The sequence below is a fragment of the Solanum lycopersicum genome, chromosome 8, assembly GCF_036512215.1.
Source record: "Solanum lycopersicum chromosome 8, SLM_r2.1".
NCBI classification, from domain to species: Eukaryota; Viridiplantae; Streptophyta; class Magnoliopsida; order Solanales; family Solanaceae; genus Solanum; species Solanum lycopersicum.
The window spans coordinates 66,014,192-66,039,194 of NC_090807.1; the positions used below are offsets into that span (position 1 = coordinate 66,014,192).

Below are 25,003 nucleotides of genomic sequence, written 5' to 3' on the forward strand. Positions count from 1 at the left end.
CAGATTAGGAATTAGCTATGAATTTTTTATTGTTGCTAACAAATTAAAAGACAATTATATAATATTGTCATTAATATCACTTCATGTGATGACTTTCTCTATTCCTCCTCCAATTTAAGTGGCTTGTAAATTTCTCCTTTAGAGGAATTTTCCATATGATCATTCCATCCATTTAATTCTTTATGGTAAAAATTTCCACAACTTATATAGTGGAATTCTAAATGTGCAAGGTGCCAAAAGTTGTCACACCCCTATATAAACTACCCAATAATATGTAACTATATATCAAAAATAAACAAAAATATGTACACAAACATGGGCTACTTGACATCTTCTTTTATTTTCTTCTTCCTTGCTTTAGTGACTTACACTTATGCTGCCACTATCGAGGTACGCAACAATTGTCCCTACACCGTTTGGGCAGCATCGACCCCGATAGGCGGTGGTCGACGTCTCGATCGAGGCCAAACATGGGTCATCAATGCGCCGAGGGGCACTAAGATGGCACGTATATGGGGTCGTACTAATTGCAATTTTAATGGTGCTGGTAGAGGTTCATGCCAAACTGGTGATTGTGGTGGGGTCCTACACTGTACCGGGTGGGGCAAACCCCCAAACACCCTAGCTGAATATGCTTTGGACCAATTCAGCAACCTAGATTTCTGGGACATTTCTTTGGTTGACGGATTTAATATACCGATGACTTTCGCCCCAACCAATCCTAGTGGAGGAAAATGCCATGCAATTCATTGCACGGCTAATATAAACGGTGAATGCCCTAGTCCACTTAGGGTACCCGGAGGATGTAACAACCCTTGTACCACGTTCGGAGGACAACAATATTGTTGTACTCAAGGCCCATGTGGTCCTACAAAATTTTCGAGATTTTTCAAACAAAGGTGCCCTAATGCGTATAGCTACCCTCAAGATGATCCTACTAGCTTATTCACTTGCCCTAGTGGTAGTACAAATTATAGGGTTGTTTTTTGCCCATAATTGATGCCACAATAAAGCATATTTTGCTACAAATTGAATGGTATGAAAAAATTACCAAAATAATAAGCATCTTAAACGGTCTGCTAAACTATGTTGCCTTAATGTGATAATAATCTCCAACGTGTGTTATGTATGTCTCCCTTCAACTGAATATAGTTTTATCATAATGAATAAACAATAATATCGTTAGTACTTTTACGTCCTGGTTAAATCGAGGGGGCGGCTCAAGCGTATTACGTTCTAAAGTAAAAATTAAATGGGGTTTTAAACTTAAATTGTTAATAATTTTTATATAATTGATTTCGTCTAGTTTTCATGTGATAGTATAATCATTTCTTATTTTTAATTATTTTTCATGAGATATAGTATTCCAAATATGTCAAAATTCTTCTAATGATTTCTTCATTTTTCATGAAATGTTAAACTTTTTTTAAAAAATAATAATTTACGACTGTTATAATTTAAATTTGAAGGCCTATGACACATGTCTTTTTTTAACACTGTCGACCATCCCTGAACATGCCTAGTGCTAATAAATTGGCAGGTTCATAACTCGTATTGGATATTGTCCATGTGGTTATTGATTGGTTCAGTTAGGTTTTTGTGTATTTTTTATTTATAACACGCTAAATCGATAGTCAAACTTAACCAATGAACCAACAGTCCTGTTTTCTTAATTTCATTAGCAGAGTTTTTTTAATTAACTTTGAATCTCCAGAAATTAAAGAAGTAATCATCATTGCAGTTTGGTAATTTAGATTAAATGACAGTATGTAATATAATATAGCCATAATTAATATCATGATTTCATGTGATGAATTTTCTCTATTGCTCCTTCAATATGATGTCTTACACTTATCAAATATATAAGTGGCTACCTATTAAATTTCTCCCTTATAGAAATTTTCCTTGTAATCATTCCATCCATTTAATTCTGTATTGAAAGAGTTACAAATTTTCACAATTTATGTAGTGGAAGTTTTAAGATGATATATTTTTTTAATTTTTTGAATGTCTATTTCATCGCTAGATTCAACGTGTCAATAGAATTTAGCCCTATATCGAATGGGCGTGCTCGTGGCACTAGGTGTAGAGTTGATATTAACATGATTTGTCCATGAGTGCTAAAAACTCGCAGAGGATGTTATAACAATCCTTGTACGATTTTTAAGACCGATCAATATTGTTGTTATTCCGGTAAATGTGATCCAACAGTGTAAGTGTTTTTAAGGAAAGGTGTTATGATGCTTACCCTAAGGATGCTAAAACTAATATTTTACTTGTCTTGGAGGAACTAATTATAAAGTAGTTTTTTGCCCATAAAAAGAATATTTTGGTTGCGAAAAAAATGAATGAAAAATTACCAAAATAATATTGATAATAAGTTTGTATATATGCGTGTGGAATATATATACACAAACCCTTTCAACTTAAAGTGAAAACATAGTTTGATATGCTATATATATACTAGTAAAACTATTCGTGCATTTAATATTACAGATTTTGGATAAATTTTAGAAATCACAGAGTTTTAATGTGAAGTTACAATCTATCCCTCTTTAGTTTGTAATTACATTAATCTCTTAAAAGTAACACAAATCGGATACATTAATATGTAGCTCAGATACATTAAAGAGTATCTCGGATACATTATAACATAAATCGGATACATAACATGTAGCTCGGATACATAACATGTAGCTCGGGTACATCATAACATAAATAGGATACATAATATGTAGCTTGGATACATTACATACTAGTTTTTGGATGCATTAATATGCAGCGCGAATACATTAAGAACTAGCTCAGATACATTATAAAATAAACCGAATACATAATATGCAGCTCAAATATATTAAATATTGATTTAGATACATTAATATGTAACTCAGTTACATTAAATAAATAAGGAATTTTAGAGGTTTTTAGAAATAAAAGGGAATATTGAAAATAAGGGAAAAATAAGACGTGTATTTCATTAATTTATAAAATAATACTAAAAATCTATCGATCATTAAAACTAAAACACTATATATATTATCTTACATACAAGATTATGTAATAACAAATATTAATAATGTAAAGGAAAATGAAAATTATCAAATCTTATCATTTATCCTTAATAACATAAGCATAAATTAGTGACTATAAAATTACATACTAGGATCTGTTACATAAGAAATAGTTTCAGTGAGTCACTCAACATGAGCAAAATACATAACTATTTAATTGTGCAAAAAGAAGAAGAAGAGGAGGAGGTTTAAGAATTTTTGTTGTTTTAAAATAAAAGAAAATCCCTCTATTTATAGACAACAAAGAAGTGTGAACAAATGTATTTTGTGTGTTATCAAAAAGTTTACAACTATTTAAAAAAGTTGCATTCCTTTAGAAAGGTCACAACCTTTATAAAAATCGCGACTCTTTATTAAAGTCACAATTTTTCATAAAAGTCACAACTCTTTAAAAATGTTGTTGACACCCAATTTTGACCCGCGTCGGTATGAGTTAGTTAGTTTTATAAACCTTGCGAAAATAAATATATGTACATATATACATATATGTATATACATATATGTATATGTATATATGTATATCTTGAACCCATTCCTTTACCCATCAGCCCACTCTTATTCCGAGGCCCACTTTCGTCCTCAACCCATTTTGCCTAAATTCCTTACACCCAATATTCCCAACAGCCCACAGACTCAAGGCCCAATTCCCCCCAGACGCCCATCCTCTTCAACCCAGTCCAACATCCCCTTTTATTTCTTTTAAAAAATACCAACCCAACACACATTTTTAAAACAAGCCCAACAAATTAATCCCAACACCCAATTCTTTTATTCTCCAGCCCAACCCAATTCACCATAACCCATCCTACCCGACCCAGAACCCATCCTACCCGACCCGACCCGTTGCCCTTTCCTTCTTCTCCCCTCACCCCACGCGAACCCAGCAAAACAGAAAGCCAAAATTCCCAAACAATTCCCAGATGCGCAGCCACGCGACCCCCTCCCCACGCTCTCTCCTCGCTCTCTCCCTTCCTCTTATCCTCTCCCCGCGTCTCCCCCACGCTCGCTCTCTCCTTCCCCTCTCGACAAAAACCCATAATTCCCCAGAAATCACGCGAAAAACAGAGAGACTCCAACAACCCCACGCTCTTCTCCTTCCATCTTTCTCTTCGCGTGAACCAAACGGAAGCGCAGAGACCCATACGCTGTCGAGTAGGTCTGCGAGGTGTCAATTTCATCCTCTCCAACACGCCTGTGCCATGTGAAGTTTGACCGAAACGGGATTTAGTTTCGATTTCAAAAGGAGAAAAGGGGGGCTATTTCTTCTCCTCTATAAATACCCCTTTTCTTCATCAGAAAAGGGGTGAGAGATTTTTTCATCGAAAAATTCGGAAAAGCAGAACTTGGAGCGCTGGGAATTTTGGGAGTTGAAAGAATGTTAGATATTTGAGATTTTTGAAAAAGAAAAGAAAGACACAGAAAAGGGTTAGGGATTTTGGTTGAGAAAATTTTCGAAAAAAAAAGACTCTGCTTCTTCCGTCTCTTGTTAGGAAATTTTGGGTTGGGAACGTTGTTTGAAATTCTGGGTTTATTCCATTGTTTCTGAGATAACCAAAAGAAGTTAGAAAATTTGGTTAGAAATTCTGGTTTAGGAAGACTTTGAAGAAGATTTCTTCCTGTCCTGTTCGTGTAGCAAAACAGTCGGGATTTTTCGGGAATAGGACTCCAATACGAAGAACAAACGAGATAAACGTCTAGCCGTGGGTCGCGTGGGGAAGTCATCGTCGTCTGCTCGCCGTCATCCCTGTTCCGCTGCTCCGAGAAAGGTACATGTCCCATTTTTCTTTATTATTTTAAATTTTCTTTATGGAGTTGAGTCGTGGTTTGTGGTGCTGTCAACATGAGGTATCATATTTCGTTTGGTTGTTTAAGTCTGGAATATGTCTTACGTTGTGATTCTGTCCCAATGTGATGGTTCGTCGACATTGCTTCTCTGTTTGTCTTCACGAGTTAGTCATGACTTTGTATTTGTTTCGAGGAGCCTTCGCCGTATGACATGTGATGTTTGTTAATCGACTTGCTGGCCCTTTCTTAGTTTGTGGTCGAACATGTTGAGATACTCGAAAATGTGAATATACATGGTCGGTTGAGCTTGTCTTTGTGGTTTGTTAACACTGTCGCTGCTTTGCTTGCCATTTAGAACTTTCAATATATGCTAGCTTAATCTCGTAGAACACTATTTATTCGTCACATGATTGGAATGAGATTGTTAAGACATATTGGCAAGAGCTTCTGTGAAATGACTCATTAATCCGAGTATCGATGTCTATTCGTTAAAGCAGGCTCTTGGATTGTTTGTATGCATGTATGTATGTTTAGAGTGTAATTTTCCCTTGTTGTCTCGTCCAAGCTTGCTCATGATGTCTATCTCGCGGGAGTTGTAGTTGTAAGCTTCTTTTCAATCGAACCTTCTTCAAGCTTTTGGTTCGAGTATCGCTTTAAGAATATATGAGGGTTGTTTATTCTCTATAATGTATTTATCTCCCAAACTTGTTATCTTGTTTAGATATCATGTTTGTCAGGCGTCTTGCATGAAAGTTTCGTTTTGTATGCCGTATGGGTGGTGTGGATTTTGGAAATCTGTGGTTTGAAAGGCCATCTTTATCTTGGTGGCCACTTGTGTTAGCTGTCCGAGGTCACAGCCATGTAGTAGGTCGATTGAATGGTCCTTTCGCTTAGTGTGTTAGATGTTTGGGTGATAAGGTGATCGGGATCCTGTTTTATTTGATGAGGCTGTCCTCTTATGATTGGTTCAAGTTTGTTTCAAATGTTTGAAGCGCAAAACGGCTAATTGATACTCAATTTATGATGCATCTCTATTTGTATTCGTTATTTATCCCATGCTAAGTCCTTTCTTTAAATATAAAATTTGGAAATTACCAACAATTTTGTGTGAAGGTTTCACTACACTTGGGGTTTCGCCGCACAGTTTATGTATCGTTATGTAGTGTCATTTAGGTTGACTGATTTGCATATCTCTAAGTACCATTAAGGTTGTTGGATGTTGGCTTTGCTTCTCATGAAGATTTAATTAGTATTGCATTATAAAGATATCCTTGTTATGCTTTAGAACCTTGCTTATTCTAATTGTAGTTTTAAAAATGCCAATCTTCATTTTATCGTTTTTTTTGTGACATGTGAAAACTCCCCGTGAGTCCATTATGGGAATCTTATTATCCTCCTCGCATTTCGAGAGAGTCTTGAAGACTCTGAACTTTATCGAGTCAATTCATCAAAACGAGCAAGTGTAGAAAGACAAGGGTCATGGAGATTGAAGACGATGGACTAAAAGACTTTTCTTTCGTTTTATTTTACTTTGCATATTTTGTAATGGGCCTAAGCCCTCTTGTCGTTTTTTTGTTTTCTATATTATGTTTGTATGTTTAGATTAGGACAGGTACAGAAATGGGCTAAAAAACCCAAAGGCAGGTGGGTCCAACATTCGGTCAAGGATAACAGAACCCGGAGTTGGACCCAAATCTCTCTCTCTCTATCCTTCTCTTTACTATTTGCTTATCTTATTTTGTTTTCAATGCCGTTAGCTTAGGATTAGGAAACTCCAAACCCTCATCGAACGCCTGTTATTTTATCAAACCTAAAAAATTTTAAAACTAACTTCTAAATGATAAATTGTTTCAAATTCGTAAGGCTTGTTTAGATAAAACCTTGAGTAAGCTTAACTTTGAAATGGTTTCGTAAACTGGCAAGATAAACAATAAATATTTCAAAATTGGCTAAGTTTGGCTAAGTAAGTCATGTTAAAAGTTCAAATAAATTTGCAAAGGTTAAAAATAAAAATAATCAAATAGTTAATCATTGGAAAACCGTAAGTTAACGGAGTGTTTTGGGTGCCTTACACCTTCCTAAGATACTAATAGGAATCCCGAACCCTTAAAATGTTTCAAAACAATTTTTTCTGTTTAAGTTGTTTAGAAACGAAGTTTTCTTGATTTTTCTTAAAAATTAAGTGGCGACTCCTAAAAGTCTAAAAACAAACTCTTTTCGAAAATCACCACCCTTTTTCGATAAAACAGAAATGGCGACTCCACTGGGGACTTGGAGGATTCTAACCTTAAGATTAACGTATTTGATTATTTGTGATTAACTGTTTAAATGTTTAAATTGTTTAGATTTTTAAACTGCTGCATACATAGCATACATACTTCCGTCAAACGACACTTTTTTACATTTCCACTAAAGGACGATTATGCGGGTTCGCAGTCGTTCGTTAACCAAAAATCTTCTCGGGGCACCCTGACGAGTGTAGTTGATTACTTGATAGTCAACGATCGTTAATTGTTCCAGCCCAAGTAGTCCGCTTGGGTTACCCATTCCACTCTAAATACAACCCACTCTTAGTCAAACTAGGATAGAGCGAAACCAAATCCCGAAAATAGCGCATTGGCCTAAGATGACCCGACACCCAAGGAGTGTCGGGCCCATTAGAAAAGTCCACCTTGAGTCCAAAGAGCCTGCGGCTCGATAGGACGCTCATGTTTGTTGTTTAAATTTGAAGGATGTATTGCGTGTTTAACGAGTTGTTGTATCGGGGGGATTGAAAATTAACTAGTTGTATGTTTTTGTAGATGTCAAGTCAGTTCCTTCACTTCAAAATGGTCACCCAGGCACCCGACATTCTTCGAGTATGGTGGGAAAATCTTAAGGAGTGTCAGAAGAGAGAGATCTCGATTTACTTGGGTCACCTACCTTCGATAATGGACTTCAAGGTATGGCCCACGTTTATCGAAGTCATCACCCGATTCTGGGACGATAAGAAGATGGTCTTTCGATTTGGAGATGTCGAAATAAAACCCACATTAGAAGAGATCAAAGATTGCCTTGACTCGATTGGGACGTGTGGCAAAAGGAAAAAGCGTCCCGATCATCACATTCTCCTGCCAGATAGGCCAACCGAGACTGAGCTAAGAGACATATTATCCCTAGTGAATGCGAATTGGCTAGAGACTCACAACATTCCACTGATGAGGTTTTTCGAGAGGTGGGGGCACGACAATTATTTTAGATTGTTCCCGGACGAATTCCATGATCACAGTACTTGGAGGCAAACTCAAGCTATCGCTTTCTCCGCATGCCTCTTGGGAACTATGGTGTTCCCTAAAGACGAAGGAAAAGAGATCGACACCCGGGTAATAATGGTAGTGAATGCCATGTTCAGAGGAGTCGGTAGAAAATCTGAAGAAAAGAAATATTGCTGTTTGGCCCCAGTCATCCTGTCCGACATTTACCGATCTTTGAGCCTGTGCAAGAATGGTTTTCCGTTTTTCCAAGGTTGCAACATCTTACTTCAATGGTGGTTGACGGAGCATCTATGCAAAAGAGACAACCCCCAGCTACATGGTTTGGCCGAACCAAGTCAAACAAGTCCTCTCAATAATTACGAGTTCTACTTGAGTATCCGTAAATTTCCAATTCACACCACCAGGGATGCGTGGGCAAAGGTGTTTTACAATTTGAAAGAAGGAGACATACAATGGGTATTACCGAGCTTCAGGTCTCAGATGATAGCAGCCCAAGGGGCCAAATTGCCATTTTTAGTCCTTCCCGGCATCAGAGGATTGCGTCCTTACAACCCGACACGAGTAATGCGGCAATTTGGGAAAGTCCAAATCATACCCGCCCAAGGAGATGCCAGCTCTTTCATTGTTGATTACAACGGGAAGGACAAAATACCTTTCGCTAAAATTATCCTCCAGGAATGGGCCGGACGTGTCAACATGAAGTGGGAGGTCACCGAAGATAGGTATGGAGCTGGGTATGTCGACGAATATAAGACATGGTTGCATAATAATTTGCATGGTGTAGTGGATCCGACACCACGCACAAGTCGGAAAATCGAAGACGTGGAGACAAGGCTTCAGATTCACGCGTACCATTTTCAGCAAGAGTGGGACCGGAGGGAGCAGGAATTCTATAAGAAAGAACAGGAATTTCAACAAAGGGAGCAAGCGTACCAACTCCGGGAATTAGAAAATCAGAGAGTTTTAGCCGTAATGTCACAAGAATTAGCTGACACAAGGACTTGTCTAATGCGTTTGGACACTATTTTGGACGAGCAGATGAACACCTTACAAGCCGTACCAACATCTTCCAAAGCTGCGTTCGCGGAGCCATACGTGTTCACCAGCAAATGCATTATCCGAGAAGAAGTGGAGAAGGCCAGAAGAGGAGCTGGATCATCGACCTTTTAACTCCCCTGCGTGGGATTGATTTTATATGTGTATTTGCACTACATCCCCTTCCCAAGATATATCCCGTTTAATTTTGATTGTGTAATGAACGCTATGACATCTAGTGAAATTTGTTTCGGGGATACAATTACTTATTTAAATGGCGCAATACATCCTTCAGATCGCTAGGCCTACCCTTGGCACAAAAGGGTCACATGCATGTTTAGGACACGATATATTTGTTTAAATGTTTATATGTTATGTTGCTTTGATTGAGGATATCGTAAACCCACTCCTAGCCAAAATTCAAAAGAGTATACAGAAGCCAACATTACAAATGTCCGACCAAAATTCCCGAGTCCCAAGTTTCTCACACAAAATCCATACCATAAATCCTAAATACCGCTCTATCATCTCAGGAAAGTCGAATCACCGCTATGGACAAAGGCAAGAACGTCCAGACGGAGCTCACTGAGGAGGAATTGCAAAGAAAGATCGAGCGAGTCACTCGAGAGATTCAGAAGGTTAAGGAAGAAGGACTCAAAGTAGACGCGACCACGGCGATCTACAAAGCTGCGGTCACAACATTGGATGAAGATCTGGCGTCACAGATAAAGAGAAAGAAGGAGGTTGAGATGGAAACCGAAAGCCTAAGGAAAAGGTTGAACTTGCTTCGTTTGGAGATACACGAAGGAAAGGCGAGAGAGGCGAAGATAGATATCGAGACTGCTGTGTTGTTGGACAGAAGCACGGCGCTCGACGAGGAATTGGCAACCCATAGCGACCCAAAGGGCGGAAAATACCTCGCCCGTGATCAGGGAACAGGCAACAGTGGCCCCGGCCATGAAGTGATTGAGGAGGATGATGAAGAAGAAATCGTCTACAAGCCTCCATTTTCGACTGCATGAAAGGAAAGGAATGGCGCAGCCACAAGACAAGAAATCTCCAAATGTGGTCTTCTAGAAATCTCAATGTTGTTTTTCAATTCCCTTGTAATCACAACGAAAGAATGAATGGAAAATTTTCATCCTAAAATCCGAACTACGTTGGGCCTGAATTCTCCCCGTGAGATACGTAGGCAGCCTTCCCGGCCCGGCCCCTATCACAGAAAATTTTCATTCTCCTCCATGTTTCGGAGATACGAAGATAAGATCAACAGACGTCGCAAAGCAGCTGCAAGAAGACCATAGCTCAACGTGATTCAGATTTCCCAAGATATCTCCAAACAAACAAATTCCTGTTTGTTCAAAATATATATCCGTCCTTATTCGTGGGTTAAGATATCCTCAAACAAAACGACTTGTGTGCTTATCTGTTTTATGTGCGATATTATGCATTTTGTACTCTGGATATGCACTAACAAATTTGCCTTTGAGTTGTTTCTACCTCTCAGGTACCTTTTACTGATCTGTGTCGATAAAGCTGGCAGATCATTCTTACTTCACCAGGTCAAAAGGTCCTACAGATTCCTTCCCTCGATCAAATTCAGACAAAGGAAAAATAGTTATGGGAGACAACAATGACGAAGGGCGTCTTACAGACGTTGTGGTGGCTCAGCCCACTGTAGTGGAACAGAACGAATTGATCATGCAACTGATGCAACAGATTGCTGAAATGAAAGTTGAAATGCAACGGAGACAGGATGCGCCTCCACCTGGATTTGGTACTAATATTGCTGATGCAAGACCTCCGGTCTACTTCCTTTCATCAAACATAGATCCAACTCAGAACCAGCCTTCTACACCTGTGCATAATCCGTCTGTGATTGACCTCACAACCCAAAACCCTCAATACGCTTCTGCATCTTACCAAACTCCTTCACCTCTTCCAAATAACCACCCTCAAATACCACCCCATCCTCAGAATACTCAAACTGCCCCACCGCCACAAAATCAAAACCAAACTCAAACTGCCTTCAATACCCAAGCATTTCATCCGCATTTGAGTCAGAACACCAATCCTCAGGCCTACCCACAAAACTACCAGACCGTCCAAAACGTTCCAAGTCCCTCTATAGCTCCACCCCTACCAAAAAGAGCCACCTTCCAAGTTCCCGTTCCTGCCGAGCACGAGGTGCACGGTTCTGAGTTGGATCACTATGAAGAACAGGAAAGAGAATGGAAGGCGAAAGAAGAAGTGAAGATCGATATAAAGGAAGAAATCAAAAGGGCTATGAAAGAGCTGCAGTGCATCCCAGACGCCGTCGGACTTAGCTACGCAGAATTGTGCATCCATCCAGATTTGAACCTTCCCGAAGGTTTTAAAATTCCGAAGTTTGACACCTTCGGAGGAGTGGGCAATCCTATGGCGCATTTGAGAGCGTATTGTGACCAGCTCGTGGGAGTTGGCAGGGATGAGGCCTTGTTGATGCGGCTTTTCAGCCGAAGTCTGTGTGGAGAGGCCCTCGAGTGGTTTACTTCACATGAAACCAGGCAGTGGCCCAGTTGGAATGCATTGGCTAAGGACTTCATTGACCGATTCGCCTACAATGTTGAAATAGTGCCCGATCGGTATTCTCTAGAGAAGATGAAGCAGAAACCAACTGAAAGCTATAGGGAATTTGCCTATAGGTGGAGGAAAGAAGCGGCGAGGGTAAGGCCACCCATGACCGAGAAAGAGATTGTGGAAGTGTTCGTGCGGGTACAGGAGCCTGAGTACTATGATAGAATCATGTTGCTGGTCGGAGCTAAATTCGCTGAGATAGTCAAAGTCGGTGAGACTATCAAAGATGGTCTAAAATCGGGGAAGATAGCCCGTGTATCTGCGTCGCCTGGGTCTTCAGGATTGATAAGAAAGCGAAGAGAGGAAGTTGCCGCTGTCTCGTATGGGGGAAGAAAAACCCCTAAAAACCCGTCACATTCCCAAGATCGTTCCAGGCCTTCCCCAAAGTCTCACCGATCCTACTACCCACAATCCAATCATCCTAATAACCACAATACTATCCCCACCTATCAGAATGCTCAAATTTCGTCGTACTAAGGTCCACCCTCTAATCTCCAAAATTTTTCTCCCATATTCCCAAATTACCCTCAACCATACCAGATCCCATCCCCTTATCAGAATATTGCTCCCAACTGTGCCAACGTACAGTCGAGCTACCGACCACCTCCGCCCACTTATCAAGTCCAAGCTCCATTATACCAGGACCCCCTCCCGAATTACCAAGCTCCAATGCCAAATTTCCAGGCAAACCCTTATCCCCGGAGCCAAGCCCCTCGTACAAATACCCAAAATTATCAGCGGGTGCCTCCCCCTCGGCAAAGCAATTATGATACTTCCCGTCCGAGATCTGAAAAAAGGCCTTCAAGGAACTTTACCACACTTGCTGAAAGCCGGACCAAACTATTTGAGAGGCTAGCCGCAGATGGATACATCCACCCTGTGGGGCCCAAACCCGGGGATGTCAACTCAAAGTTCTACAGGCCAGATCAAAGGTGTGCTTATCATTCCAATCGTGTTGGACATGACACGGAAGATTGCATCAACCTTAAGCACAAAATCCAAGACCTGATCGATCAGGAGGTAGTTTCTCTTCAACCGGCGGTGCCAAACGTCAACACAAATCCGTTGCCGAATCATGGAGGTGACAACCTTAATATGATTGAAACGGATGAAGACGGGTGTGGAACAAAGATGATTACCCCTATTATGAATGAGGACTTGGAAAGGGCTGTCGCTTCTTTAAGTGTCAAAGAGAGGAGGAAGTTTGTTATTCTGACACCTGCAAAGGCTGTTGCCTTGGTGCCTTCGAAAACCCTCGTTAAGCCCAAATTTGTCATTGAAACTGCCGTGGCCCAAGGCATGACCAGGTCCGGAAGGTGCTACACTCCTGATGAGGTTTCTTCGGAGGACAGAAGAAGGACCATGCTAAGAGGCCGATAAGCGAGGGGGAAGCAGAAGAATTCTGGAGAAGGATGCAACCGAAGGACTATTCCATCGTCAAACATTTAGAGAAGACTCCGGCTCAGATCTCCGTGTGGGCCTTGCTGATGAGCTCTCAGTCCCACAGGCAGGCCTTAATGAAAGCTCTTGATGATACATACGTACCCTCAGGTACAAGTAGTGATAACGTGGCTTCTATGATTCATCAAGTCATTCGGGGGCACCGGATCAGCTTTTGTGACGATGAGTTGCCAGTCGAAGGAAGATCCCACAACAAAGCGCTACACATTACCGTGATATGTCGTGGAAAGGTTGTCAACTGTGTTTTGGTAGATGATGGGTCCGGTTTGAATATTTGCCCATTGACGACGTTGAGGCAACTAAATTTTGACCTTGGGAAACTGGAGCAGAATCAGGTCAATGTAAGGGCATTTGATGGTGTGCAAAGAGACACCTTGGGGGCTGTGACTTTGACCCTTCAAATGGGCCCCGCAGAGTTCAGTGCGCAATTCCAAGTATTGGACATAGACACTAGCTACAACCTTCTTTTGGGAAGGCCGTTTATCCACATGGCTGGAGCCGTCCCCTCTACTCTCCATCAGATGATGAAGCTTGTGTGGAAAAATGAAGAGTTAGTGATTCACGGCGAGGGAAGTCGCTCGGGCAAGCAGGTGTCGGTCATTGATGAGATGCCGCAAGGCACAGACTTTTACACGGTGGAGCTGGTGAATGCCACCAACGAAGATTTGGCCCTCAACTCCATGCCAACCGTGTACAAAATGATAGCCACGGTGATGTTGCAAAATGGGTTCGAGCCAGGTTTCGGATTGGGAAGAGATTCCCAAGGAATTATTGAGCCTGTTCCGGTCCTTGCTCAGGGATCAAAGTATGGTTTGGGGTACATCCCCACAGATGATGATATGAAGATGAAGAGGAGAAGGGATCAAGAGTTGACTAAGCCGATCCCGCATCTCTATCACTCCTTTCCAATTCGGGAGCATGCCGAGCCTGAAGACGACGGGGAAGGAATCTGTGACCTGTTCAAGGAGATCAATGCCGTCATAGAGGAGGAGGCCGAGCCAGCTGGCTTTCGCGATGCTGAACCGGGGGAGATGCTGAAGAATTGGACGTCCACACCAATCCTGATGTCCCGGACTTTTGGGTAGAAAGGAATTATTTTGTGCATGCCAAAATCGGTGGTCGTTCGGAAGAGGCCCGAGACCCACCATTTCTGCATTTTCTTGATTTTGAATTTTGTTATGATTGTTTAAAGGGCGACGTGGCCTTGTGCCATGACCCAACTTTGCATCTTGATTCAATTTAAATGAAAGCCTCCTTATTTTGACTTTGTTTATTCGATTGCTTGTTATGTTTTACTTTTCTAATTTTGTCTGTTTATGATTTCAGTAACGTAAGTTACAAACCTGCCAACGTCATGTCATGTCATGAGCTAAACGAACAAAATGAGGTAAATGACGATGAGGCTGACGACTACGATGAAGAAAGTGGGGAACCAGACTATGTAGTAGAAGAGTTTCGACAGTTCGAGAATCAACATAAACCGAATCTGGAGGAAACAGAGACGGTAAATTTGGGAGATTCAGAATGTGTCAAAGAGGTTAAGATCAGCACTCACCTGAATGAAACTCAGAAGGAGAGCCTGATTCATTTGCTTGCCGAATACAGCGATGTGTTTGTTTGGAAGGTCAGTGACATGCAGGGGCTGAGTACCGATGTCGTATCTCATAAGCTGCCTATCAACCCAGGGTTCGAGCCAGTGAAGCAAAAGACTCGGAAATTCAAGCCTGAGTTGAGTTTGAAGATTAAGGAGGAAATCACCAAGCAGATAGAGTCCCGGTTGGTAGAAGTAACGCAATATCCCACCTGGTTGGCGAATGTCGTTCCGGTCGCCAAGAAAGATGGAAAAATCAGGATTTGCGTTGATTACAGAGATCTCAACAAGGCTAGTCCAAAGGATAATTTCCCGTTGCCAAATATCCATATTCTGATTGATAACTGTGCGAAACATGAGATGCAGTCATTTGTGGATTGTTACGCGGGTTATCACCAGATTCTGATGGATGAAGAAGACGCGGAGAAAACGGCCTTCATCACACCTTGGGGGGTATATCACTACAGGGTGATGCCGTTTGGGCTCAAAAACGCCGGTGCCACTTACATGAGAGCCATGACGACTATCTTCCACGACATGATGCACAAGGAAATTGAAGTGTACGTGGACGACGTCATAATTAAATCCCGCGAGAGTTCGGATCATTTGACACACCTGCGAAAATTCTTTGAACGTTTGCGTAGGTACAACTTGAAGCTAAATCCCGCCAAGTGTGCTTTTGGAGTCCCAGCTGGGAAATTGTTAGGGTTTATAGTCAGCAGAAGAGGTATTGAGCTCGACCCTTCCAAGATCAAAGCAATTCAGGAGTTACCTCCGCCGAAGACGAGAAAAGAGGTGATGAGCTTCTTAGGGAGGTTAAACTATATCAGCCGTTTTATAGCACAATCGACGGTGGTATGTGAGCCTATCTTCAAGTTGCTGAAGAAAGATGCCCCAACTAAGTGGACTGAGGAGTGCCAGACCGCTTTCGACGCTATCAAGAGCTACTTGTCTAACCCACCAGTATTGGTTCCTCCGCGAGAAGGGAGTCCTTTGTTGCTATATTTGTCTGTCTCGGATAACGTCTTTGGATGTGTACTTGGTCAACACGACGAGACAGGGAAGAAGGAAAAAGCTATCTACTACATCAGCAAGAAGTTTACTCCGTACGAGTCTCGTTACACTTTGCTGGAAAGAACATGCTGTGCTCTGACATGGCTTGCCCAGAAGCTGAGGCACTATTTGTCGTCGTATACTACATATCTTATCTCCAGAATGGATCCATTGAAGTATATTTTCCGGAAAGCGATGCCGACCGGGAAGCTGGCTAAATGGCAAATGCTGTTGAGTGAGTTTGACATCGTGTACGTGACTCAGAAGGCAATAAAAGCACAAGCTTTGGCTGATCATCTTGCGGAAAATCCCGTTGATGAAGAGTATGAACCTCTCAAGACATATTTTCACGATGAAGAAGTGTCATTTGTGGGTGAAGATATCTCTGAAGTTTATCCAGGTTGGAGATTATTCTTTGATGGAGCGGTGAATCACCAGGGTAAAGGTGTTGGAGCAGTCTTGGTATCAGAATCTGGTCAGCACTATCCTATGGCGGCTAAGCTACGGTTCAACTGCACAAACAACATGGCTGAGTATGAAGCTTGCATTCTCGGTTTGAAAATGGCCGTTGACATGAATGTTTACGAGTTACTGGTTATTGGAGATTCAGACCTCTTGATCCATCAAGTTCAAGGAGAATGGGCTGTGAAGAACCCAAAGATTGTACCTTATGTACAATATGTGCAAAACCTGTGTAAAAGGTTTCGCAAGATCGAGTTCAGACATACTCCCCGAATACAGAATGAATTAGCTGATGCTCTTGCCACCATCGCTTCAATGATCAAACATCCGGATATTGATTACATCGACCCGCTGGATATAGATTTGAAGGAGCATCCAGTCCATTGTTCACACGTGGAATCAGAACCAGATGGTTTGCCTTGGTATTTCGACATAAAGAGGTACTTGGAGTCTGGGACATATCCAGAAGACGCCACATCTAATCAAAAGAAGTCGATACGTCGTATGGCTCTCAATTTCTTTTTGAATGGAGAAGTCCTTTACAGGAGGACTCCAGATTTGGGTCTTTTGAGATGCGTGGATGCTGCTGAAGCCGTGAGGCTTATTGAACAGATACATGCTGGAGTCTGTGGCACACATATGAACGGGCTTACCTTGGCAAGAAAAGTCCTTCGAGCCGGTTACTTCTGGATGACTATGGAGAACGACTGTTGCAAATTCGTGCAAAAATGCCATAAATGTCAAGTGCACGGAGATTTGATAAGGGTGCCACCTCACGAACTCAATGCTATGAGCTCACCTTGGCCATTTGTAGCTTGGGGAATGGATGTCATCGGCCCTATAGAACCGGTCGCTTCCAATGGACACAGATTTATTTTGGTTGCCATCGATTATTTCACCAAATGGGTGGAAGCAGCCTCTTACAAATCGGTAACCAAGAAAGTGGTGGCCGACTTTGTCCGCAACAATCTGATCTGCCGATTTGGAGTTCCAGAATCCATCATCACTGATAACGGTGCAAATCTCAACAGTCATCTGATGAAAGAGATATGTGAACAATTTAAGATTATTCACCGAAGGTCAACTGCTTATCGCCCTCAAATGAACGGAGCTGTAGAGGCCGCCAACAAGAACATCAAGAAGATTCTGGGGAAAATGATTGACAAGCAGCGGGGTTGGCATGAAATGTTGCCATATGCTCTACTGGGTTATCGAACGACGGTCAGAACATCAACTGGGGCTACTCCATACTTGCTAGTATACGGAACAGAAGCAGTCGTACCTGTCGAAGTCGAGATACCGTCACTGAGGATCATCCAAGAAGCTGAGCTAAGTAATGCTGAGTGGGTTAGCAAACGGATTGATCAACTAGCCTTGATTGATGAAAAGAGGATGGTTGCCGTTTGCCATGGCCAGTTGTATAGACAAAGAATGACTCGCGCTTTTCACAAAAGAGTAAGAGCCAGAAATTTTAAAGTTGGTCAGTTGGTTCTTAAGCGTATTTTTCCTCATCAAGACGAGTACAAAGGAAAGTTCGCACCAAACTGGCAAGGTCCTTACATGGTCCGCAAAGTACTATCTGGAGGTGCTTTAGTCTTGTCAGAGATGGATGGCGCTGTATGGCCCAAACCTATCAACTCAGATGCTGTCAAGAGATATTACGTGTGAAGTTCGTTTTGCATTTCCCACCATTTACTTGTAATCTTCTGTTTGCTTGTATTGGTTCGAATTTGAATTCTTATCCCTCTTGTAACGAACTACGTCTGACCTGAATTCTCGAGAATGAGATACGTAGGCGGCCTATGTCGGCTTCGGTCACCCCATTTATTCCCCTTGATTATTCCTTACGTTAGAACTACGTTTGACCTGATTCCTGCCTCAACGGGATACGTAGGCGCCACAACGGCTCGGTCATATACCCAGAAGATTTCCATTTCTCTCCATAATGGAAACTGGGACAGAATTTTTGAGAGGATCTCAAAATTTCATTTGAAGTAAGACTTCTTTAACAAGTCAAAACAGAAGACCAAATTCTACGACCTGAACTACGTTCGACCTGAATTCTCAAGAATGAGATACGTAGGCGGCCTTTGTCGGCTTCGGTCGGTTTCTTTGTAAATTTTATTCTTGTTAACCTTTAAAGGGGAACTACGTTTGACCTGATTCCTGCCTCAACGGGATACGTAGGCGCCACAAGGGCTCGGTCATATATCTCGTAAATTCTATTCCCCCCTTTCTACAATAGAAACTGGGACAGAATTTTGAGAGGGACTCAAAAATTCTCCAGAAGGAACCTTCTCTTCAGCGGATCAAACTAAAGACATTTCGAATTTGCGACTGGGACAGAATTTTTTAGAAGATCTCAAAAATTCCGAGATCTGTTCGGTTACAATGGAAAGATGAACAAGATACTAAACTGGGACAGAAATTTTGAGGATGGCCTCAAAATTTCGTCATGGGACTTCCCCACAAGTCTGGAATGCCTCTGAAATTCATTCGACAAGCGTCGGACTCAAAGAAGCTCGTTAAGCCTGACATGACATGACTTGGCATTGACTTTTTCGAGATACTATTTCTTAAAAAATTTCTTGCTTCTCTTAAAAATTTCCCTTTTATATTTCATCTGTTTTGGCATAAGATATTTTCTTATCTATCAAGAGTCGAGAAATCGGGAAATCAACCGAGGACGTCAAGACAAGGAGCAAACAATCGAAGGGATCGACACAGATCAGTATGTTTAAAACTGACAATTTTTCTGTGGATGCAGGTTTATAGCTTCACTTCGAAATCGGCCGAATTCTTCCGACTGATGAATACGGAGAAGGCGAAAACTATTTCCAAAGCCGGTGATTTTATTGAAAGCAAGAAGCATTTCATATCTTTATGCCAAGATGCTTGTGAATGTGTTTGTTTATTTCAAGCCGTTCCCCAATACATGAAATTTACAAAGTGCCTGGCCAGATTCAAAGGTGGATCAAAAAGGAATCTTAGCGAAGATTTCACGATTTCTATAGAAGACGCTATTTGCATCGCGTTATCAAAGCAAGATGATTATTGTCGATCAAGACAATGCATTACCTCAGAAGAGACAGCTATGCAATTATTATTTTTATCATTATCGATCAAGTCGATATATTATTTGGAGGTCGTCTTGCCGTTATTATTCACGGGGGCAATATAAATAATCATGCATGACGAGAAGATTTCATGCCTCGTCGAAATTTATACATCGCGAGAAGAATTTATGCCTCGCTGGAATTCATGCATCGCGGAGTCATGCATCGCGAAAATCATGCATCGCGAGTCAATAATCATGCATGACGAGAAGATTTCATGCCTCGTCGAAATTTATACATCGCGAGAAGAATTTATGCCTCGCTGGAATTCATGCATCGCGGAATCATGCATCGCGGGAATCATGCATCGCGAGTCAATAATCATGCATGACGAGAAGATTTCATGCCTCGTCAAAATTTATACATCGCGAGAAGAATTTATGCCTCGCTGGAATTCATGCATCGCGGAATCATGCATCGCGGAAATCATGCATCGCGAGTCAATAATCATGCATGACGAGAAGATTTCATGCCTCGTCAAAATTTATACATCGCGAGAAGAATTTATGCCTCGCTGGAATTCATGCATCGCGGAATCATGCATCGCGAGTCAATAATCATGCATGACGAGAAGATTTCATGCCTCGTCAAAATTTATACATCGCGAGAAGAATTTATGCCTCGCTGGAATTCATGCATCGCGGAATCATGCATCGCGAGTCAATAATCATGCATGACGAGAAGATTTCATGCCTCGTCAAAATTTATACATCGCGAGAAGAATTTATGCCTCGCTGGAATTCATGCATCGCGGAATCATGCATCGCGAGTCAATAATCATGCATGACGAGAAGATTTCATGCCTCGTCAAAATTTATACATCGCGAGAAGAATTTATGCCTCGCTGGAATTCATGCATCGCGGAATCATGCATCGCGGAAATCATGCATCGCGAGTCAATAATTATGCACGACGAGAAGATTTCATGCCTCGTCAAAATTTATGCACGACGAGAAGAATTCATGCCTCGTCAAAGTTTGCACATCGCAAGAAGATTTTATTCTTCGCTGAAAGTTATGCATCGCGAGAAGATTCATATCTCGCGAGAATTTACGTATCGCGGGAAGATATTCATGACCCGCAAGAAGACGTACTTGGATAAAGAAAGAGCAATACTTATCCATTGGCCTCGACTGCATTATGTTATTTCTTATAAAAATAAACATCATGGAGAGCATCGAAGATGACAACAAAAGAAACATCAATATCGCATCAGCATTTATTTATTTATTTTGACAGCAAGTATGGAATACACTGAAGATGATATTGCAAAACACAAGGCATAAGCTTTATTTGCTGGACGTCAGACCGATCGAGTCGACGTCGAACATGGAGGAGAACAATGAAGTGTCGACATGGTAAAAGACACTGTCTCCCATCCTAATTGCATTTTTAAGCTGACGAGTTTTATCTCAGTCTTTGTCGAGAGCATCCAAAAGGATGAATTCTCCAAAAACCACAGGTGCGGACGACATCAAAAAGGATGCAGCACAACGTGGAACTTTTTCTTAGCAGCGAACTGGGACACAGTCCAAAGAGGAGTGTCAAACTCTTAGGACGCGAGCAGAGGAGCGACTTCCACCACAATCGAAACACCCTCTCGAGGCATACGAGTTTTCTCTAGTCCTGTCAATTTCTGTCTCGCTTCCGAAAGTTTTGTTTTATCGGAAGCAAGTTTCCAATCTGAGTGACAATACGCCAAAAGATTTGGAAATTATGTCCGTGTAAGTTCTTAATTATGGATGTGAAGCGCGCCACATTCATGGCTAAGAGGTTACAAGCCTCTTTTTCATACTCGTTTAATGTGTCACTCGTCCAAAACCGAAGGTTAGCTAGCATAATAGTTTTCCTTTTCCAACGATCGAGTCGAACTACACACAGCCTGATTCCGAAGGTTTAAGGGTATGTAGGCGGATTCAATGTTGAAAACTCAGCTGTATTCCAACATTCGCTCTCGAATTCTATTCTCGAGCATTTCGATACCTTCATAATTCGGTGTCAAGGTGGCTTTTGATTCTTTGAAATCGTGCGGTAAATCAAGCTTATCGAACTACAAGTGGCCTGAATTCTCATATAGCCTGAGGTATGTAGGAGACCCGTTTGCAAGGGTTCGGCCATAATTCCTAAACTCTTTGACAAATCCTTCTTCCTGAAGGCGAGTGGAGTTGGTCAAAATTGGTTCGGTCAACTTCATTTTCCTCGAGTTGCTTGCATCCACCCAAGTAAAATGAGGGACAGTTGTTGACACCCAATTTTGACCCGCGTCGGTATGAGTTAGTTAGTTTTATAAACCTTGCGAAAATAAATATATGTACATATATACATATATGTATATACATATATGTATATGTATATATGTATATCTTGAACCCATTCCTTTACCCATCAGCCCACTCTTATTCCGAGGCCCACTTTCGTCCTCAACCCATTTTGCCTAAATTCCTTACACCCAATATTCCCAACAGCCCACAGACTCAAGGCCCAATTCCCCCCAGACGCCCATCCTCTTCAACCCAGTCCAACATCCCCTTTTATTTCTTTTAAAAAATACCAACCCAACACACATTTTTAAAACAAGCCCAACAAATTAATCCCAACACCCAATTCTTTTATTCTCCAGCCCAACCCAATTCACCATAACCCATCCTACCCGACCCAGAACCCATCCTACCCGACCCGACCCGTTCCCCTTTCCTTCTTCTCCCCTCACCCCACGCGAACCCAGCAAAACAGAAAGCCAAAATTCCCAAACAATTCCCAGATGCGCAGCCACGCGACCCCCTCCCCACGCTCTCTCCTCGCTCTCTCCCTTCCTCTTATCCTCTCCCCGCGTCTCCCCCACGCTCGCTCTCTCCTTCCCCTCTCGACAAAAACCCATAATTCCCCAGAAATCACGCGAAAAACAGAGAGACTCCAACAACCCCACGCTCTTCTCCTTCCATCTTTCTCTTCGCGTGAACCAAACGGAAGCGCAGAGACCCATACGCTGTCGAGTAGGTCTGCGAGGTGTCAATTTCATCCTCTCCAACACGCCTGTGCCATGTGAAGTTTGACCGAAACGGGATTTAGTTTCGATTTCAAAAGGAGAAAAGGGGGGCTATTTCTTCTCCTCTATAAATACCCCTTTTCTTCATCAGAAAAGGGGTGAGAGATTTTTTCATCGAAAAATTCGGAAAAGCAGAACTTGGAGCGCTGGGAATTTTGGGAGTTGAAAGAATGTTAGATATTTGAGATTTTTGAAAAAGAAAAGAAAGACACAGAAAAGGGTTAGGGATTTTGGTTGAGAAAATTTTCGAAAAAAAAAGACTCTGCTTCTTCCGTCTCTTGTTAGGAAATTTTGGGTTGGGAACGTTGTTTGAAATTCTGGGTTTATTCCATTGTTTCTGAGATAACCAAAAGAAGTTAGAAAATTTGGTTAGAAATTCTGGTTTAGGAAGACTTTGAAGAAGATTTCTTCCTGTCCTGTTCGTGTAGCAAAACAGTCGGGATTTTTCGGGAATAGGACTCCAATACGAAGAACAAACGAGATAAACGTCTAGCCGTGGGTCGCGTGGGGAAGTCATCGTCGTCTGCTCGCCGTCATCCCTGTTCCGCTGCTCCGAGAAAGGTACATGTCCCATTTTTCTTTATTATTTTAAATTTTCTTTATGGAGTTGAGTCGTGGTTTGTGGTGCTGTCAACATGAGGTATCATATTTCGTTTGGTTGTTTAAGTCTGGAATATGTCTTACGTTGTGATTCTGTCCCAATGTGATGGTTCGTCGACATTGCTTCTCTGTTTGTCTTCACGAGTTAGTCATGACTTTGTATTTGTTTCGAGGAGCCTTCGCCGTATGACATGTGATGTTTGTTAATCGACTTGCTGGCCCTTTCTTAGTTTGTGGTCGAACATGTTGAGATACTCGAAAATGTGAATATACATGGTCGGTTGAGCTTGTCTTTGTGGTTTGTTAACACTGTCGCTGCTTTGCTTGCCATTTAGAACTTTCAATATATGCTAGCTTAATCTCGTAGAACACTATTTATTCGTCACATGATTGGAATGAGATTGTTAAGACATATTGGCAAGAGCTTCTGTGAAATGACTCATTAATCCGAGTATCGATGTCTATTCGTTAAAGCAGGCTCTTGGATTGTTTGTATGCATGTATGTATGTTTAGAGTGTAATTTTCCCTTGTTGTCTCGTCCAAGCTTGCTCATGATGTCTATCTCGCGGGAGTTGTAGTTGTAAGCTTCTTTTCAATCGAACCTTCTTCAAGCTTTTGGTTCGAGTATCGCTTTAAGAATATATGAGGGTTGTTTATTCTCTATAATGTATTTATCTCCCAAACTTGTTATCTTGTTTAGATATCATGTTTGTCAGGCGTCTTGCATGAAAGTTTCGTTTTGTATGCCGTATGGGTGGTGTGGATTTTGGAAATCTGTGGTTTGAAAGGCCATCTTTATCTTGGTGGCCACTTGTGTTAGCTGTCCGAGGTCACAGCCATGTAGTAGGTCGATTGAATGGTCCTTTCGCTTAGTGTGTTAGATGTTTGGGTGATAAGGTGATCGGGATCCTGTTTTATTTGATGAGGCTGTCCTCTTATGATTGGTTCAAGTTTGTTTCAAATGTTTGAAGCGCAAAACGGCTAATTGATACTCAATTTATGATGCATCTCTATTTGTATTCGTTATTTATCCCATGCTAAGTCCTTTCTTTAAATATAAAATTTGGAAATTACCAACAATTTTGTGTGAAGGTTTCACTACACTTGGGGTTTCGCCGCACAGTTTACGTATCGTTATGTAGTGTCATTTAGGTTGACTGATTTGCATATCTCTAAGTACCATTAAGGTTGTTGGATGTTGGCTTTGCTTCTCATGAAGATTTAATTAGTATTGCATTATAAAGATATCCTTGTTATGCTTTAGAACCTTGCTTATTCTAATTGTAGTTTTAAAAATGCCAATCTTCATTTTATCGTTTTTTTTGTGACATGTGAAAACTCCCCGTGAGTCCATTATGGGAATCCCATTATCCTCCTCGCATTTCGAGAGAGTCTTGAAGACTCTGAACTTTATCGAGTCAATTCATCAAAACGAGCAAGTGTAGAAAGACAAGGGTCATGGAGATTGAAGACGATGGACTAAAAGACTTTTCTTTCGTTTTATTTTACTTTGCATATTTTGTAATGGGCCTAAGCCCTCTTGTCGTTTTTTTGTTTTCTATATTATGTTTGTATGTTTAGATTAGGACAGGTACAGAAATGGGCTAAAAAACCCAAAGGCAGGTGGGTCCAACATTCGGTCAAGGATAACAGAACCCGGAGTTGGACCCAAATCTCTCTCTCTCTATCCTTCTCTTTACTATTTGCTTATCTTATTTTGTTTTCAATGCCGTTAGCTTAGGATTAGGAAACTCCAAACCCTCATCGAACGCCTGTTATTTTATCAAACCTAAAAATTTTTAAAACTAACTTCTAAATGATAAATTGTTTCAAATTCGTAAGGCTTGTTTAGATAAAACCTTGAGTAAGCTTAACTTTGAAATGGTTTCGTAAACTGGCAAGATAAACAATA

The 25,003-nt window shown here is 41.3% G+C and overlaps 2 protein-coding genes across 3 annotated transcripts; both read left to right on the forward strand.

Moving 5' to 3' along the window:
• Positions 1-296: 296 nt before the first annotated feature.
• Positions 297-1,194, forward strand: PR-5 (PR-5x). The gene has a single exon (NM_001247232.1). It carries the CDS (start codon positions 304-306, stop codon positions 994-996), a length of 693 nt encoding a protein of 230 aa, NP_001234161.2. The 5' UTR covers positions 297-303; the 3' UTR covers positions 997-1,194.
• A 2,762-nt stretch (positions 1,195-3,956) lies between these two features.
• Positions 3,957-10,310, forward strand: LOC101265850 (uncharacterized). 2 transcript variants are annotated; one of them, XM_004245583.5, is made up of 2 exons: positions 3,957-4,837; positions 7,658-9,407. In XM_004245583.5, exon 2 carries the CDS (start codon positions 7,658-7,660, stop codon positions 9,278-9,280), a length of 1,623 nt encoding a protein of 540 aa, XP_004245631.1. In that variant the 5' UTR covers positions 3,957-4,837; the 3' UTR covers positions 9,281-9,407. The 2 variants fall into 2 exon arrangements, with proteins under 2 accessions (XP_004245631.1, XP_025888217.2); XM_026032432.2 differs by lacking the exon at positions 7,658-9,407 and adding an exon at positions 9,679-10,310 and having other exon boundaries at positions 4,372-4,837.
• The last annotated feature ends 14,693 nt before the right edge of the window (positions 10,311-25,003 follow it).

What these genes read in the sequence shown, in the direction of transcription:
- PR-5 (NM_001247232.1), top strand. Translation starts at nt 304, where the DNA reads ATGTACACAAACATGGGCTACTTGACATCTTCTTTTATTTTCTTCTTC.
- LOC101265850 (XM_004245583.5), top strand. Translation starts at nt 7,658, where the DNA reads ATGTCAAGTCAGTTCCTTCACTTCAAAATGGTCACCCAGGCACCCGAC.